This window comes from Microplitis mediator, chromosome 10 (genome assembly GCF_029852145.1).
Source record: "Microplitis mediator isolate UGA2020A chromosome 10, iyMicMedi2.1, whole genome shotgun sequence".
NCBI lineage: Eukaryota > Metazoa > Arthropoda > Insecta > Hymenoptera > Braconidae > Microplitis > Microplitis mediator.
The window spans coordinates 15,155,404-15,170,905 of NC_079978.1; the positions used below are offsets into that span (position 1 = coordinate 15,155,404).

Consider the following 15,502-nt stretch of genomic DNA (forward strand, 5'->3'; position numbering starts at 1 on the left):
TCACTGATAAAGTAGAATTTCTATTAAACATATAATGAGAATTATCAACTGACAAAACTAAAACTTTTTCAATCTTAAGAATTTTTATTGTACTACCCTGGCGGTTTAGAATCACGGTGAAAACACGGTGGGTTTGCTCCATTTTACCAACGAGATTACAAGGTGTTGCCACCGTGGTCCCATGGTGTACCCAGAAAATCGGTTACACAGTGGGACCACGGTGGCTACATCGTGTAATCACGGTGGATACACCGTGGAACCACGGTGGTAAAATAGCAAAAAGCCACCGTGGAATCACGGTGGATATACCACGTAATCACAGTGGATACACCGTGTTTACCAGTGGTAAAATGGCATAAACCCACCATGGATCCACGTTGTTCACACTTCCACGGTGTTTTCACCGTGATTAAAATCCGCCAGGGTAGTTTTAGTATTTTCAAACTGAATTAATGTTCGAGAATTTATACCCAGACAATAATAATAAAAATTGAAGTAAATGTAAATATCATGACAAAATCTGCAAATTTTGTTATTCTATTGTGATAATTGTAATTGTTAGTTCTATTTAATTTTTGTGTGATCAAAAATTATAAAATTTATAGAACATCGAACAAAAAAACCACTTTTTTGTAGAAAAAATTTTACAAAGGAGCTTAAGGGGGTAAAATATAGTAAATTTATTTCGAATTTAATACTGTTAAAAATAAAAATTTTTATGCTGACTTTAATTTTTAATACAAAATTATAAAAAATTTGTAAATCCATCATTGGAAAACTATTATATGAAACATAGAGTAATTTTTATTTACATTTCGACTAATAGCAATGGTTTATCAAAACTTTACTCCCAAGTTATAAAATTTCAAAATTTATTCTGATATTACTTTCATACCATAACATATTTCATATTTGTTGGTTCCCGGGAAAAAATGATCAGACCTGACCATGCCTGTTCATGTATGATCAGGCCTGAAATTAGACCTGATCATGCCTGTTCATGTATGATTAGGCCTGAAATTAGACATGATCAGGCCTGATCATACCTGTCCATGCCTGTTCATGTCTGCTCATGTCTGAAGCGTTGAATACACTCAGGCCTGATCATGCCTGTTCATGTCTGAAGCGTTAAATACAGTCAGGTCTGATCATGCCTGTTCATACCTGTCCATGCCTGGTCATGTCTGAAGCGTTAAATACGCTCATGCCTGATCATACCTGTCCATGCCTGATCATGTCTGAAGCGTTGAATACACTCAGGCCTGATCATACCTGTCCATGCCTGGTCATGTCTGTTCGTGCCTGTTCATGTATGATCAGGCCTGAAATTAGACCTGATCATGCCTGTTCATGTATGATTAGGCCTGAAATTAGACATGATCAGGCCTGATCATACCTGTTCATGCCTGTTCATGTCTGAAGCGTTGAATACACTCAGGCCTGATCATACCTGTCCATACCTGATCATGCCTGTTCATGTCTGTTCATGCCTGTTCATGTCTGAAGCGTTAAATACAGTCAGGTCTGATCATGCCTGTTCATGTCTGAAGCGTTAAATACGCTCATGTCTGCTCATAGATCTAAAATTTTGTTGACCAAGAATCTATCACGTATAAGATTTTTATTACTTGAAGTTCATACGAAACTTACTTTTCAACTAAATCTCTTAGGTCAGTGGGTAGCGAGTTACACTTAGGAGCGCAAGGTCCACGGTTCAAATCCTGCACACGCCCGAATTTTTTTATTTTTTTTTTTATAGCGATAATTATATACATGTATAATTGAATATAGTTACACATAATTATATATAATTATATAGGGCCATTTTTTATATATAATTTTTTTATCCGGATGGGCATGAACATACCTGATCAGACCTGAACATGCCTGATCAGGCCTGGTCAGGCATGGCCATTTTTCATGTCTGATCAGGCCTGAAGACTCATGCCTGTTCATGTCTGATCAGGTCTGATCATTTTTTCCCGGGTTATTAAAAATCAAAGATTTCAAAAATTATTATACTACTTTACAATTTTTTCTGCGTACCTATTACTTTCTACCAATTTTTCATAAAAATTATCATAATTTATGATTTTTTGAAAAGATCTAATAGAAATTGATGACAAGACAGTATTTTTTTGTATATGTTGAGCTTCATTCCTCTCCATGTAAATAATTCTCATTTAAAATAATATAATTTATTTACCACCGCAAGATAGAAGGTAGAGTATAAAAGAGGTATCTAAAATTTAAAAAATAAATCATGAGCTTGGAATAAATTTGAATCGATGCATTTCAGTTATTTTTATCTCTATTTAATTACATACTATGTAAGTAAATAGAGCGGGGTACGCTACTATCCGCTTCTGGTTGTTACCGGACTAATACAGTAAAGCTCACTACATAGTTTTGGCTTCACTCGTACTAGTAAGAGGTAGTATAAAGGCAGGATACGTCAACATCAGACTTAGTGATGAGTCCATTGGAGTACTCGGGACGACACTACTGATTTTGATAGTATTCATGGTACTTGAAACATTTAATCATTCTGATAGTTTACTTAAAAATCAATTCTCTTCGAATTAATGTTTTAAGTTACATTGTATATATTAACAAATAACTTTGAGATTTAATAAATATCAATGGAAATTTTCATAAAAATATAATAAATACGGAAAGTAAAATTTTATATTGAATCCGCCATGTACTTGTGAGTGAAACAAATACAAAAGTGATACGTAAAAAATTAGATCGTTGCTAATTAAAAATAGGTGGAGCCTATTATCTGCACAATTACCAAAATTATTTCTTTAATAACAGTAATGAGATATAAACCTTTGTTAAACCGTGTATGTTACTAATTGATTTAGTTTTTTTTCCAGGTTTAGGAGTCCGCCGTCGAAGATTGCCACTATTCGTGGGTGATAATGTGCCAATACTATCAGTCGTAGACCAATCTCGTCCACCAAAGACTCTGATTGCATCAGCTGTCGTTGGTTCGACACAGCCTTCCTCAAAATATAATTGAAGATATTTTTCTTTTAACCACCGAGATCGTCTGTCTGTTAACTGTTGCTGACGTTTTAAACCTCGTAGAATCCAACAAAGACCCATGTACCAAAGTCTATTTATAAAACAATAAGATAAAGAACAAAAATAACTAAACTAATAAACAAGCATTAAGATTATATAGGAAAGTATATTGGCGTTAAAACGCATTGTTGATTATATCAATAAATTTTATACGTACTTGCTTAAAGCAGGTGGACCGAGAAAAAAAATGATCCGATTATCAGATAGACTTGAACCATACATCAGGCCGATACAAGAGTCAGAACCGGGAAGGCCGTATCTTTTACAGATACCACGGAGTTCTACTTCTCTATCTTTATCACAACAGCCAATGATAACTTCTTTTACGGAATTTAGATCCAAATAACCTTCTTCTAGACTAATAGACGCACATTCTGTCTGGAGAGATGTATATTTCGATATAAGAATTGGTGGGACAGACTCTTCAGGATTTACTGTTAATGAAAATTCGGATGAGATTCCACCGAATCCTGGTGTTTTTAATGGACTCCATGTTGGTTTTTCCCATACTAATGTCCCACAAGCACGATCAACGCGTGCGTACACTAGTGCCGTTCGTGAACCTCCAGCTCCTTCATAATCCCAATGAACTAAAGTCGTACCATGATGGAGAACCTAACATAAGAGAGAACAAAGTTCATAATTAATTATCAAGTCTTATAATGAGTAATCTTCAAGGAAACGAATTCATTAAATCATATAAAAAGATAAATGTTTTGTATTGAAGTAGTCTATAAATATATATTAATCAATAACTAGACGTCATATGAATTCCTGTGTGTAATGATAACTATGATCGATTTGACTTTTATGGACGTATTGATGTCTCCAGAGGTGATAACTAAAGATAGAAAATAAAAATAAATTAAAGTTCGAACGAATAGTATTGAGCTTCGACAAAGAGCGACGACTATCGTTACTTCAACTGGCTTTATGACATCTGAACGCATTTCGAATAGAAAGGACGATTTCTCTTGGTTTTTTTTCTCTCCTCTATATTATAGAGGCTTTCCCAAACAAAAACATACAGCCAGTGTATCACTTTAAATTACGAGACATTTACGATAGGACAATACCATGAAAATGTGAAGTAGCGAAAATTAAAAATTTTTTTATATCATAAGATAAATGTTAGCATTTATAGTACTTGCTAGTTTTTTAATTTATAATTAAACAGATTTATATCATTTATATTCATGAATTAGAAAGTAAATAACAATTACCTTGAATTTCATCCTTAAATATTTCATTTATAAATTATCTACGTAATTAGCATAATATAAAATGAATTTGTTTTTGAGGCATTTTAACGAATCAACGAAGTAAAATGAAATTCTTAATTATTCAATTATAATTCTGTGTACTAAATAGCTGGGTGATAATATTTTATAAGACTAGCATTATAATTATTAAATACACTGGTCACAAAAATTGAGGGATAGAAAAAAAATCCGAAATTTTTAGGTGATTTTCAACATGCTGTAACTCGGTGAAAAATGGTCGTATAAGAAAATGAAAAAAGCAAATTGTAGCCTCAAGCTTCTAGTTTTTAGATCTAGACCTCAAATTTTTTTATCATGTACGGTTCTGGAGAAATCATAAGAAAACCAACGAAAAAAAAATTTTCAAAATTTTTGCTAGTCATTCAATACCTCTATGGGCGTCAATAAATTTTTTTGAATAATCCGACCGTATGATTTTTCTAGGAAATTTTATGCCCTTTAATTTGGCGGCCTGAAAAAGTCTCTACGACGATTTGGCGCCGAGTTATCATTGATCAAAGCAAAAAAGTCCATTTTGGCTTTGATAATCAATAACTCCGGATGTATTGGTCGCACAGAGAATGGAAGCAGGGTTTTGAAAACTGGAAAACATTGTCTATAAGGCAAAATAAGTGGCATTCGATAGAAAAATTTTTTTTAAAGCGATAGTGTTTAGTAAAAAAAAGGTCAAAATTCACAAATTTAAGGATATTCGGAAATATTGCTATATCTTTGGATATAACGGATGAACAAAGGATATCTTCATCTTTTTTTCAACCTCAAAGTGTCCTGAAAAAACCCTGAAAATTTTAAATTGCAGCGATTTTTTTTCTTGAAATTTCGAGTTTAAAATGCCAAGGCCATATAAAAAATTTTAGCACGAAAAATTCAACATTTAATCTCCAGAAAGATACTGTTAGAATGGAAATTGGGTAATATTAAATGGTCAATGTGATTCATAATTTGGTCAGCAGTCTGTGCGCTAGAAAAAGCAATTTTCAGTGGTTGGGCTTAAAAAAAAAAATACATAGCACCCCAAACTCATTGGGAATCATTGCTTAGCCGTTATTTTGATAGTACCGGAAGAGTAAAAAAATGTTTTCAGTCGCGAAAAAAAATCATCAACTAAAATAGTTATTCTGAGAATGTGTCCATAGCCTCAAACGCGTGCCTGCATTTCAAGTCTGTCAGGGTTCTTACCTTTGAGTATTAAGCATCGAACAAATTTTTTTGTCATATCAACGGTGGAAGTTGAATTTGAGAGAGAAACAGTCAAAAATGTTTCAAGTCGTGTAGGAATGTAGAGACAGATAGGGAGAGAGAAGTTACTTTTCGATACAAGTTCGAGGAAAGTTAACCAAACTATAGATTGCCAGAAATCGTATAGTTTGCGCCCTCTGCATGTTGCTTGAAAATCCAACTTTCGCAGTTGATATGACAAAAATATTATTTCTTTGATAATGAAAGTAATTATGTTCTTTCCCTTGCGATTTTAAAAATACTCTGAAAACACTCTGGAAATACTCTGGTAACATTATGTAACCATACTGGCTCCAGAGTATTTCCAGAATGGTTTTGTGCTCTTTTCTAAGAGTGAAAATAAAACGTATCCAGAGTGAATGCAGACTAAATCCAAAGTGCTTCCAGAAAGTATCGGAGTGGATACATACTGACAGCGTTATGCACCCACAGTAAATACAAACTGATACCAGAGTGTTTCCAGAATGTTTCCAGAGTGGGATCAGAGTAAAACCAGAGTGAATAAATACTCAAACCAGAGGGTATTCAGAGTAAATGAACCCTGAAAAAAGAATATTTTACCGAAATTTATTATTTTTAGAATATTCAAGAGTATTTATTGGATACAAAAATCACTTTTTTTATAACCTGAAACGTATTTTATGTTTCTGGAATGTAAAAATAAATTATTCAAGGAAACAAAAATATTGAACATTGTTGTCATAATCTCGATTATAAAGTACTGTGGGATCGCCCGGAGTATACATGTAGACCTCATTGGGATCCAATAAGGCATGTCCAATAGGGAAATCCATGTGAGGACGCAATAAAACCAAACTGGGAAATGCTACTCGACAAGAAATTAAATTATTGTAAGTTTTATACTGTTGGGGCTTGTGGAGGACCTTAGTGGGAAAACCCAACGTGAAAATAACAAATAATAGTCATTTTTTCCTAGTAGATTTTGTGTAGGACCTAAGTGGAAGAACCCGACTTAAAAAAAATCTACATAGTCAGTATTTCCCCATTGGGTTTCATGTGAGACCAAAAAGAGAAAATCCAATTTGAAAAAAAAAAAAAAAAAAAAAAAAAGATTGTGTTCACTCTAGTCACGATTTTACATGGAAATTGATTGGAAAAAATATCTGGATAAAATGATTCATAATTTCAGTGAAATTAGAAGTTGTAAAATAAATCTCGTATGTAAGAATACGTTTACCTAATTTCGAGTGTAACTGCTCCAATTTTTTTCTGTACTCTTCGAATATCATTAGAGAAAGATTCGACGTATATTTGAGTCCCCGAAAACTTAGTATTTTCTTAAGTAACGCGTTTTGCCTTCCTATATTTATTTAAAGAATACGTCGATCATTGCATCACGGATTTTTTTTGTCTTCATCAGTTATTCTTTGGATTCATAACAAATATACTATTAACACTTACGCGATCATATACGTGGGTCAGCGCAGGGGATAGCATCAAAGACTTTGAATCGGAAGGATGCAGGTTCGAGTCCAGCAGTCACCGGGATTTTTTCATTAGTTAAATTCATGTACGCTTCCTCTAAGTAATTTCCCTAATACATTAAATAACATTTGGGATCAAATTGAAATTCTCTTACTTTTTTTGCAATTTATGTGCGGTCCCTATAGGACAACCCTATACAGACCCAATATGTCTCACACAAAAATTTCTAGTCGGGATGTAATATAGTATCTACTATATGACCCCCAAAACAGGCACTTGTTACTCTGTCAAATAACAGAGGAGTACCCGTACCGGAATTGTTTTCAAGTATGGAATATAACAACTCTGAAATATATATCTAACCAGGGACAGCACAAGAGGTTGGGTGCGATCTAGTGGAGAGCACTGAACTACTTCCGCTGCGGCCTCGCACCGGTGACTTTCTCCTCATCCATATATATCTTCTCCCAACAAATTTTTGTCTTAAGTCGTTTACATTAAAAATCAAAGAAAATAAAAAAAAAATTGACAAAATGTCGATGTCACCAATCGACAGCATTTTTTTCTGAATCGAATTTTTATCGTATCGTCCAGAGACGCAGCCCAAAGTAGTGAACTTAAAATAAATTGATAAGCTTACATGAATAATAAAGTTCTGCTGACTAATAATTTGTAATTTAAATTACCCAACTCAGAACAGTCGTATTCACTAGTATCATCGTAGTGCATTTAACTGTATAATAGTGTAATTAACCACTTTTTCATACCCTTGCGGTTTTAGCGCCACGGTGTAGACACGGTGGAAACACCATTAAACCATCGTGGAACGACTGTGGGAATGTGGTTGTAATGCGATGGAACCACGGTATTCTTTTTGCAGTCACGCGACTATATTTCCACCACGTTTCCACTGCATTTTAAGAATATTTCCACGGTGATTTTACGGTGTTTTGACCTTGAGGTCACAGTATTCTCACGGTGGTTCTACGGTAGCTCCACAGTGGTTTTCATCGATCTCCACGGCGAATTCACAATGGTTTCCCGAAGGCTTGACGGTTTTTTAACCATGATCTCAGTATTTCCACGGTGAGATCATGGTTTCATGGTGTATCCACAATTTTTATCACGAAAAAATAAAAAAAAATAAATAACTAAATAAATAAATAAAGCCGACTCGTAAGTTCGATCCCGACACCTTTGAATCTAATGTCTGGTCTGTAATCCACTGTGCCGTATTGTACACTTGAAATTTGTGGTTGTATGTATTTATTTGGGCACAAATGAACTTAAGAAAATTAAAGATATTAAATAAACGTTTGATTTTCTGATTTGTATTATATTCAGAGTATTGTTTATAGGGTAATGAGACCAATAGCTGTATACCCACTAACAGTGGAACAATTAGTACTTTATTTGACAAATTATATTGGGTAAATGAATGAGAAATTGAAATTTTTCCAAATTAACTAAAATATTTTAAATTTTACATATCAGTTTTTTATAACTAAATTCATTGTTGAAACTTCGAAATCCGCTTAACTGCCCCGCTACTCTCTAAACATGAACTAGTGGAAATAAGTAAATATTCACTAATTCAAAGTGCAAATCGAACCACTGATCCCAAAAAGTGGTTCGATTGGCATTCTGAATTAGTGAATATTAATTTATTTTACCTATTCATGTTTAGAGAATAATGGTCTTGTTAGCCTATTTCCAAAGGTTTTAAAAAGTTTGTATACTTTATAAAATTTATGAATCATTGTAAAATCATATTTACTCAGAAATCGCTACTAAATAGAATTTGCTAAAACTCAATTATATAAAGTTTTGCATTGGGGAATGGAAATAAAAATTTCCTTGGGACAAAAAAAATTTCGTCACGCAAGAAAATTTTTTTTTCAACCGGCAAAATCTGGGCATCGGTTGGCCCTGCAGGCCAGCCCCCAAACTTTCCGCTGTTTCCAAGCTCTTAGAGCTCTTAGGGCTCTAAGAGCTCGAAAACATTTGTATAAATAGATTTTCAAGCTCTTCGAGCTCGAAAATACCTTTGTTTTTCTTTTGTTTGCGCTTATTAAGCTCAAAAAGGCTACGTTTTATGTTAAAGTTTGAAAATTTAGAATTCAAAATAATTAATGAATGAGCGTTGTTTATGTATATATTCACAATTATGCTCAATAATTAACTCAAAAATGAGTATTTACGTGATATCATTATATTGTGTAAGTATATCGTGATACGAGCGAACATAACGATTTTTAAGCAGTCACTTCCAATGACTTATATAAAGAAGAACATATTAGTTTTGAGTAATTTTGTTCAGTAATTATGATGTTATTCAATGAAAAAAGTAGATACAGATTTCACATTTATTATACCGTCGACGATATCTCTCAAACGGATTATCCAATTAAGACGGTTGAGGTGGCAATCAAAAGCTTTTATCGAGTTCTAAAGCTGATTAGATTTTGGAATTGATTGATCCGACAGTTTTTAAAATATATATTTAAGATATTTCTTAAATATCTCAGAATTTATTTGACTAAATGATCTAAAATTTTCGGGAAATCTAAGTTTAGAGGGGATCTTTTGAATGCTGCAAGAACCATCTAAATCGGTTCATTCATTAAAAAGATATGAGAGGTTTACATCCACACCCACACACAAACACACACATACACACACACACACACACACACACACACATACACACACACCTACCCACATACAGATATCTCTCTGAAAATGTCAGATTAGCATCCTAGCTCCTTGAAACGTCGACATATGATGAAAACCCGATTTTTGAAAATCGGGGTAAAACCAATAACTCCCGAAGTACATAATTTAAATGGTGTATTACCGTACGATGGACGGTGTGGCTCAATAAGTTATAGATCAAATTGAACGGAATATAGTATAGTTCCAGATAGCTCAACTGGTAGAGCACTCGGCGCGATACCGAATTGGTCTGGCTTCGATTCCCAGTTCGGGCTATCTATATTTTTCTCAATTTATCTATAAATTGTCTTATTGAGAGGTTTGCATGTTTAGGTTTCCACTATATTTAAATGGTACAAGTACATCGAATTTTTTGAAAATCTTCGATTTTCTCAGCGGGTAGTTAAAAAAAATTTTCTTGGCTTAAGAAAATTTTCGTTTTTAATTTATTATGAGCTCACCGTGGAAAATACTGCAAACTACTGTGAAGCCATCATGGGACCACTGGAAAGTTATCGTGGGAACACCGTGAAATCACGTTCGAAAGACCCTTAAATCACCGTAAACGTTGGTAAAACACAATGGGGACACGTTTGGAACATAGCAGCGTGACTGCACTGAAGCAACCGTGATTCAACCGTGAAACCACTGTCGAATATCTGCTGCTACACTGTCGGAACACTGAAGGCGTGATTCCACAGTAAAAACACCATGGTTCGACCGTAATTCTAACGTGGCGCCGAAACCGCTAGGGTAGTACTATTTACTATAGCACTTTATTTACACATACTACAGTCTATAGGTGAGGTGTTTTTTTACTACGTTTTCCTTGTTCGAAAAACCTATTTTTTCTCTCAGTGCAGTAAGCAAATTTATTCAGCTTTAATTTGCTTCTTTTGTTAGATTTTGTTGTACTTATTTCTAATGGATTGAAGGATGAATAAAAAAATTGTTTTCATAAAAAATGATGAAAGGGTATTGTAGGGACTTTTGCGGACAGCCATACGGATCGTTTTTTGTTTGAAGGCTGATAATAGAAGCAAGTAAAGCTGAAGGAATTTTCTAACTGACTCATCATTGGCTTAGCTGAAAAAAAATTTATCTTTGCCCGTAGATCTTTAAAAAAAAAAAACAATATCGAAAATTTTTTTCACCTGACATTTCTTATAATTGCGTAATAACTGTAGCTCTAAAATTTTTTTGACTAGAAGATATTAAAACAAGAGATTTCAAGCTTTAAAATGCGTTATTGTTAAACCTCGATACGATTATTTTTCACAAAGTTAAAGCCTGCAAAAATCACTAAATGATTACAAACATATTTCTGTTCTTTTTGTTTTTTACGATAGTGTATTTTAAATATGTATAAAAAATAAATTTTTACCAGCTATCTTTTGGCCAATTCTTGTCCATATTTCAAATGGAACCTAAATATATTGAAAAATATCTTTTGATATATATATAAAATACATGTTTCAAAATATTAAAAAATTATATGAACAACATATTTCAAATATGTAAAAAATATAATTATGAAACGATATTGTTAGTTTAACCAACAACATAAAAAAAAAATCGGTCTGTCAGTTGACCCTGCGGTCCAGCCCCAAAACTTCCCGCTGTTTTCGAGCTCAAGAACCTCGAAAACATTATTTTGTGAATACATTTTCGAGCTCGAAAATATGTTTGTATGCTGTTGTTTTCGAAAAAAAAAACGTTTTTCACCATTTTTTCTCCAACGATATCTCTCAAACACATAAATCGATTGAGACGGTTGAGGTGGCAATCGACGCGTTTTATCAAGTTCTAAAGCTGATCAAATTTTGAATTCGATTTATCGAGTCGTTTTTGAGATATTTCAGAAAAAATAAAAAAATTTTTTTTTTTTAATTCTTTCGACAACGGTTTCTCTTGAAAAAATGAACCGATTTTGATGGTTGAGGTGGCATTCGACGCGGCTTATAATGCTCTAGAGCTCAGTCCATTTTGGAATCAATCCATCGAGCACATTAAAAGTTATCCAAAAAAAACATTTTTGAAAAAATTGTATTTTTGGAATATCTCTGAACGAGCCCTACTGATCAAGCTCAATTTCTTACAGCTTCAAGATATGGACAAGCCGCGTCGAATGACACCTTAAAGTTCAAAATCGGTTCATCTATTCAAAAGATACAGGTATTTACATACGTACGTACATACATACATACATACACTCGGACATCATCGTGAAATTAGTCAGAATAGCTTCCTAGGACCTCAAAACGTCGACATCTGATGAAAATTCGATTTTCGTAAATCGGACCGAAACCAATAACTTCCCGAATTTTTGAAAATTTACAATTTTCTTAGCGGGAAGTTAATCATATATTAAAGTTATATATTTCTTATGTACTTGAAATATATTTTTTAAATATTTTCCTACATGTATTTTTCATACATTTTAAGATATAGGTAAGGGGGGGAGGGGGCAAAATGAGGTACCCCCAAAATTTTATGAAAAAAAATTTCATTTTTTAAATGTTTTTTGAACACTCCAAAATATGATTTTTGTAAATATAATGGAGCATTATTTGAAATGTTTTTTTGTTATACTTCTTCGAGATTCACTCTGAATTTTTACTCTTAAGTTACCCTGGATACACCCTGAGGATACATGTAATGCACATCGATTTCACTCTAGATTCGCTCTGGTTAAGCTGTGGCTCCACTCCAAAGAACACTTTGGATTCGTTTTGAAAACTGGTTTTACTCTGGAAACACTATCATTTCAGTCTGGACTTACATTAGATTTGCTCAGAATTTGGTCTGGATTCACTCTGAATTTATACTCTTGAATTACTCTGAACACATTCTGGGAATACTTTGGATATGCTCTGGTTTTAGTCTGATTTATCTTGACTTTTGATTCCTCTTTGCCATGTGAGCTTTGAGATTTCAAAAATATTAATTAAGTACTACAAATTTTTACGTTTAAAAACAATAATAAGTTTTGGGGCTGACCCGTGGGGTCGATCGTTTTTCAATTCCGTTCACTTATTTTTTAGTTTCAATTAAAAATAATTTTTCTTTGTGTGAGCATAACAAAAAAATAATAGAATTTGATACTTTGAAATATCATCAAAGGATTGAAAACTAGAGTAATTACAACGTCGCCTCAAGGCATAATCACACATGCACCAGCTGCCGACAATATCAGAATATATACTGACAAAGCCATCGAGTCTTTTTATCAATAATTCAAATAAGAAATAAAAAAAAAAGAGAGAGAGAGATTGATTATAAATTCACCTGAAGCAAATGAAGATCCATTCCATGATGAGGAGCAGCAACAGGAAAAAGTGCAACTCCATGGTCAGCAACAAGGGGTTGAACCGGCTTGTAAGAATCGAGGTCAAGATGATAGTCATTCTCATCACACTCCTCTGCAGTATAAGCTTGTTCAAGAGCTGTAGTATGTACACTTAAGGTACGATGTAGCGAGCCAGTAGTTGCGTCTCTCCCTCGAGCATGACGATGTGAATGAAACAATGAGACTTTATCTATAACTGCTGTCGTCTCACTGGTACAATCAGCCTTATCTTCAGAATCAGCACTACTTCTAGGTGAAATTCTCCATGCAAAACTCACATCTACATTGCTTACAACACTGGCTCGCGCACCTGGCGAACCCGAAGGCACGTGCTCAAGGGAAGAACCCTCCTTACTATTACTGCGCTGAGTCTTCTTTTCTCTGTTCTCCGTTGGTTGCTGCATTCAATAAAAAAAGATAAAAAGTTTATTGTTTACATAATCATAATTAATTATGTAATTCCCAGTGCAATTTATAAGTTTAAATCACTGAAATGTCATGTAATAATCAATTATGTAATAGTTATTTAATTCCACAGGTAAAAGTATTATATTCTGCAATGATAATGTACTTTCATAATAAGTTAATCAATAAATATGAATGACGATCCATGACAGACTTAATACCACGAATTATTGACGAACAATACTATAGTGTTATAGCTGGTAAATGGATATGACTGCCGGATATTAACATCGCTTTTAATGGTGAGCTGAATAAAATATAACTCAATTGATTGTTGAATATTGACAGCAAGAGCAAGTAGTTTCCGCCGGCCTACAACTGTCTTTGCTGCTGGAGGCCGATAGAAACCCCTGACCTTGAAGTCAATTTTATTTTTTTTACTTTAGTTGGACTCAAAATTTTTCATCTTTTGATTTTATTTTCGATGTTAAATTTTATGATTTTTTATAAAGTAAATTCAATAGTGTACACTCTTCTCAAATAATAAGTATCCTTTTACCAGTTGTCAACATTTGCATTTGGCTGATCCAGCATATCGGGTGAAAAGCCTCTATCCTTCTCAAGTATTAGAATTTATTGAGTTCTTTTTCTAAGAAATAGAATTAAGTGTATTTTGCAGTTGTTGATGTTGTTCTTAATTTAAGAGTTCGTTGTAGATGTTGTAGTCTTAGTGAGAAGAAAATTAAACTGGAACTAGTTGACTTATAAGACCAGTGACAGTTGTAAAAGTGATTACAAATGGTAGAAAGGTTTAAACTGTCATTCTAAGTTACGCTACTGTCAGTTTTTAGCAAAACAACAAGTTACTTTAATTACTTCCACTATTTGCTCCTAGCGTCACATGAGCATCAACTGCACTGTTGTCTGTTAAAGAGTTTTATTGTTACATCCACTTTATTCCAAGTTACAACCTCACATTTTTCAGCAATTTATTTCTTTGTTCACTTTCTCTATTTTTATTATCCAGTGTCATAGAGTGCTAAAATTTTTTTCATCGCTAAAAAAATAATGTAGCGGCAAACTTTATCATGAAAGTTAGTTGGAAGCTTACAAAATTATTAGATCACAAAATTTTTTGCATACTGAACTCTTGTTATTTAACGCATTTTTCTTCAGCTATCGATATTGCCAGATCGATAAATGCTACATGCTAGTTTAATATTTTTCTAAGATCAAAAAAAGTCAATGACTGCTTTTAAGAAATCATTAATTACACTTTTTTTTTGGATAAAATATAATAAATAATCATTAAATAAAATTGTAAACTAAATATTTCTTTTTTTACCTTGTTGACCGAAGCAATAACTTCTCGTAATTCTCGTAAAAAAGCGCCGAAAAAAGGTATGACAGGACATTCTGGCATTGCCAATGCACGTGCCAGTGCCCGTTCATATTCGGAAGACAGGAGAGCTGATGAGAGATATTCTAGTACTGGTAATGGTTCATTCACACTCTGCCAAAAAGGCTTCAATTTATTGGATCTGAAACATCAATAATCAGTGATCAGTTGAATAAAAATTTATACGGTTAACAAATTTTTAAGAAACTAGAGCATTTGGATCATATTTATTATATTTTTTATAGTATACTAAACTATCCCGGGAAAAAAAATTATATACAATTACATACAATTTTATATAAATGATTACATAAAATTAGATAAGTTCAAGTTTGGTCTAATTTTATACAATCATGTATAATAAATGCAAATTTTTACTTTTTCCGACCAAGCGATCCACAGACTAAAAATTGTAAATGTCACTTATCTACGATACCAAGAAATCAATGGCATAAACCTTTTTTTTTTAAGAAAACCTACTCTGATGGAGTTTGCGGGTGCATAAAAACTGTGAGTATTCATATTCTTTAGGCAAAAGACCTACAGAATTGAACTTGCAAATAAATATTATTT

At 33.3% G+C, this 15,502-nt stretch overlaps 1 protein-coding gene across 1 annotated transcript in view; it reads right to left on the reverse strand.

Moving 5' to 3' along the window:
* The window catches only part of LOC130675283 (1-phosphatidylinositol 4,5-bisphosphate phosphodiesterase epsilon-1-like), a 213,501-nt gene that overhangs the window by 67,256 nt on the left and 130,743 nt on the right, over positions 1–15,502 (reverse strand). The window contains exons 6-9 of the mRNA XM_057480844.1: positions 14,876–15,071; positions 13,065–13,523; positions 3,251–3,708; positions 2,836–3,124 (exon numbers count right to left, since the gene is read on the reverse strand). Of these exons, the coding sequence (XP_057336827.1) occupies positions 2,836–3,124; positions 3,251–3,708; positions 13,065–13,523; positions 14,876–15,071 (1,402 nt within the window). The remainder of the gene's footprint in view (positions 1–2,835; positions 3,125–3,250; positions 3,709–13,064; positions 13,524–14,875; positions 15,072–15,502) is intronic.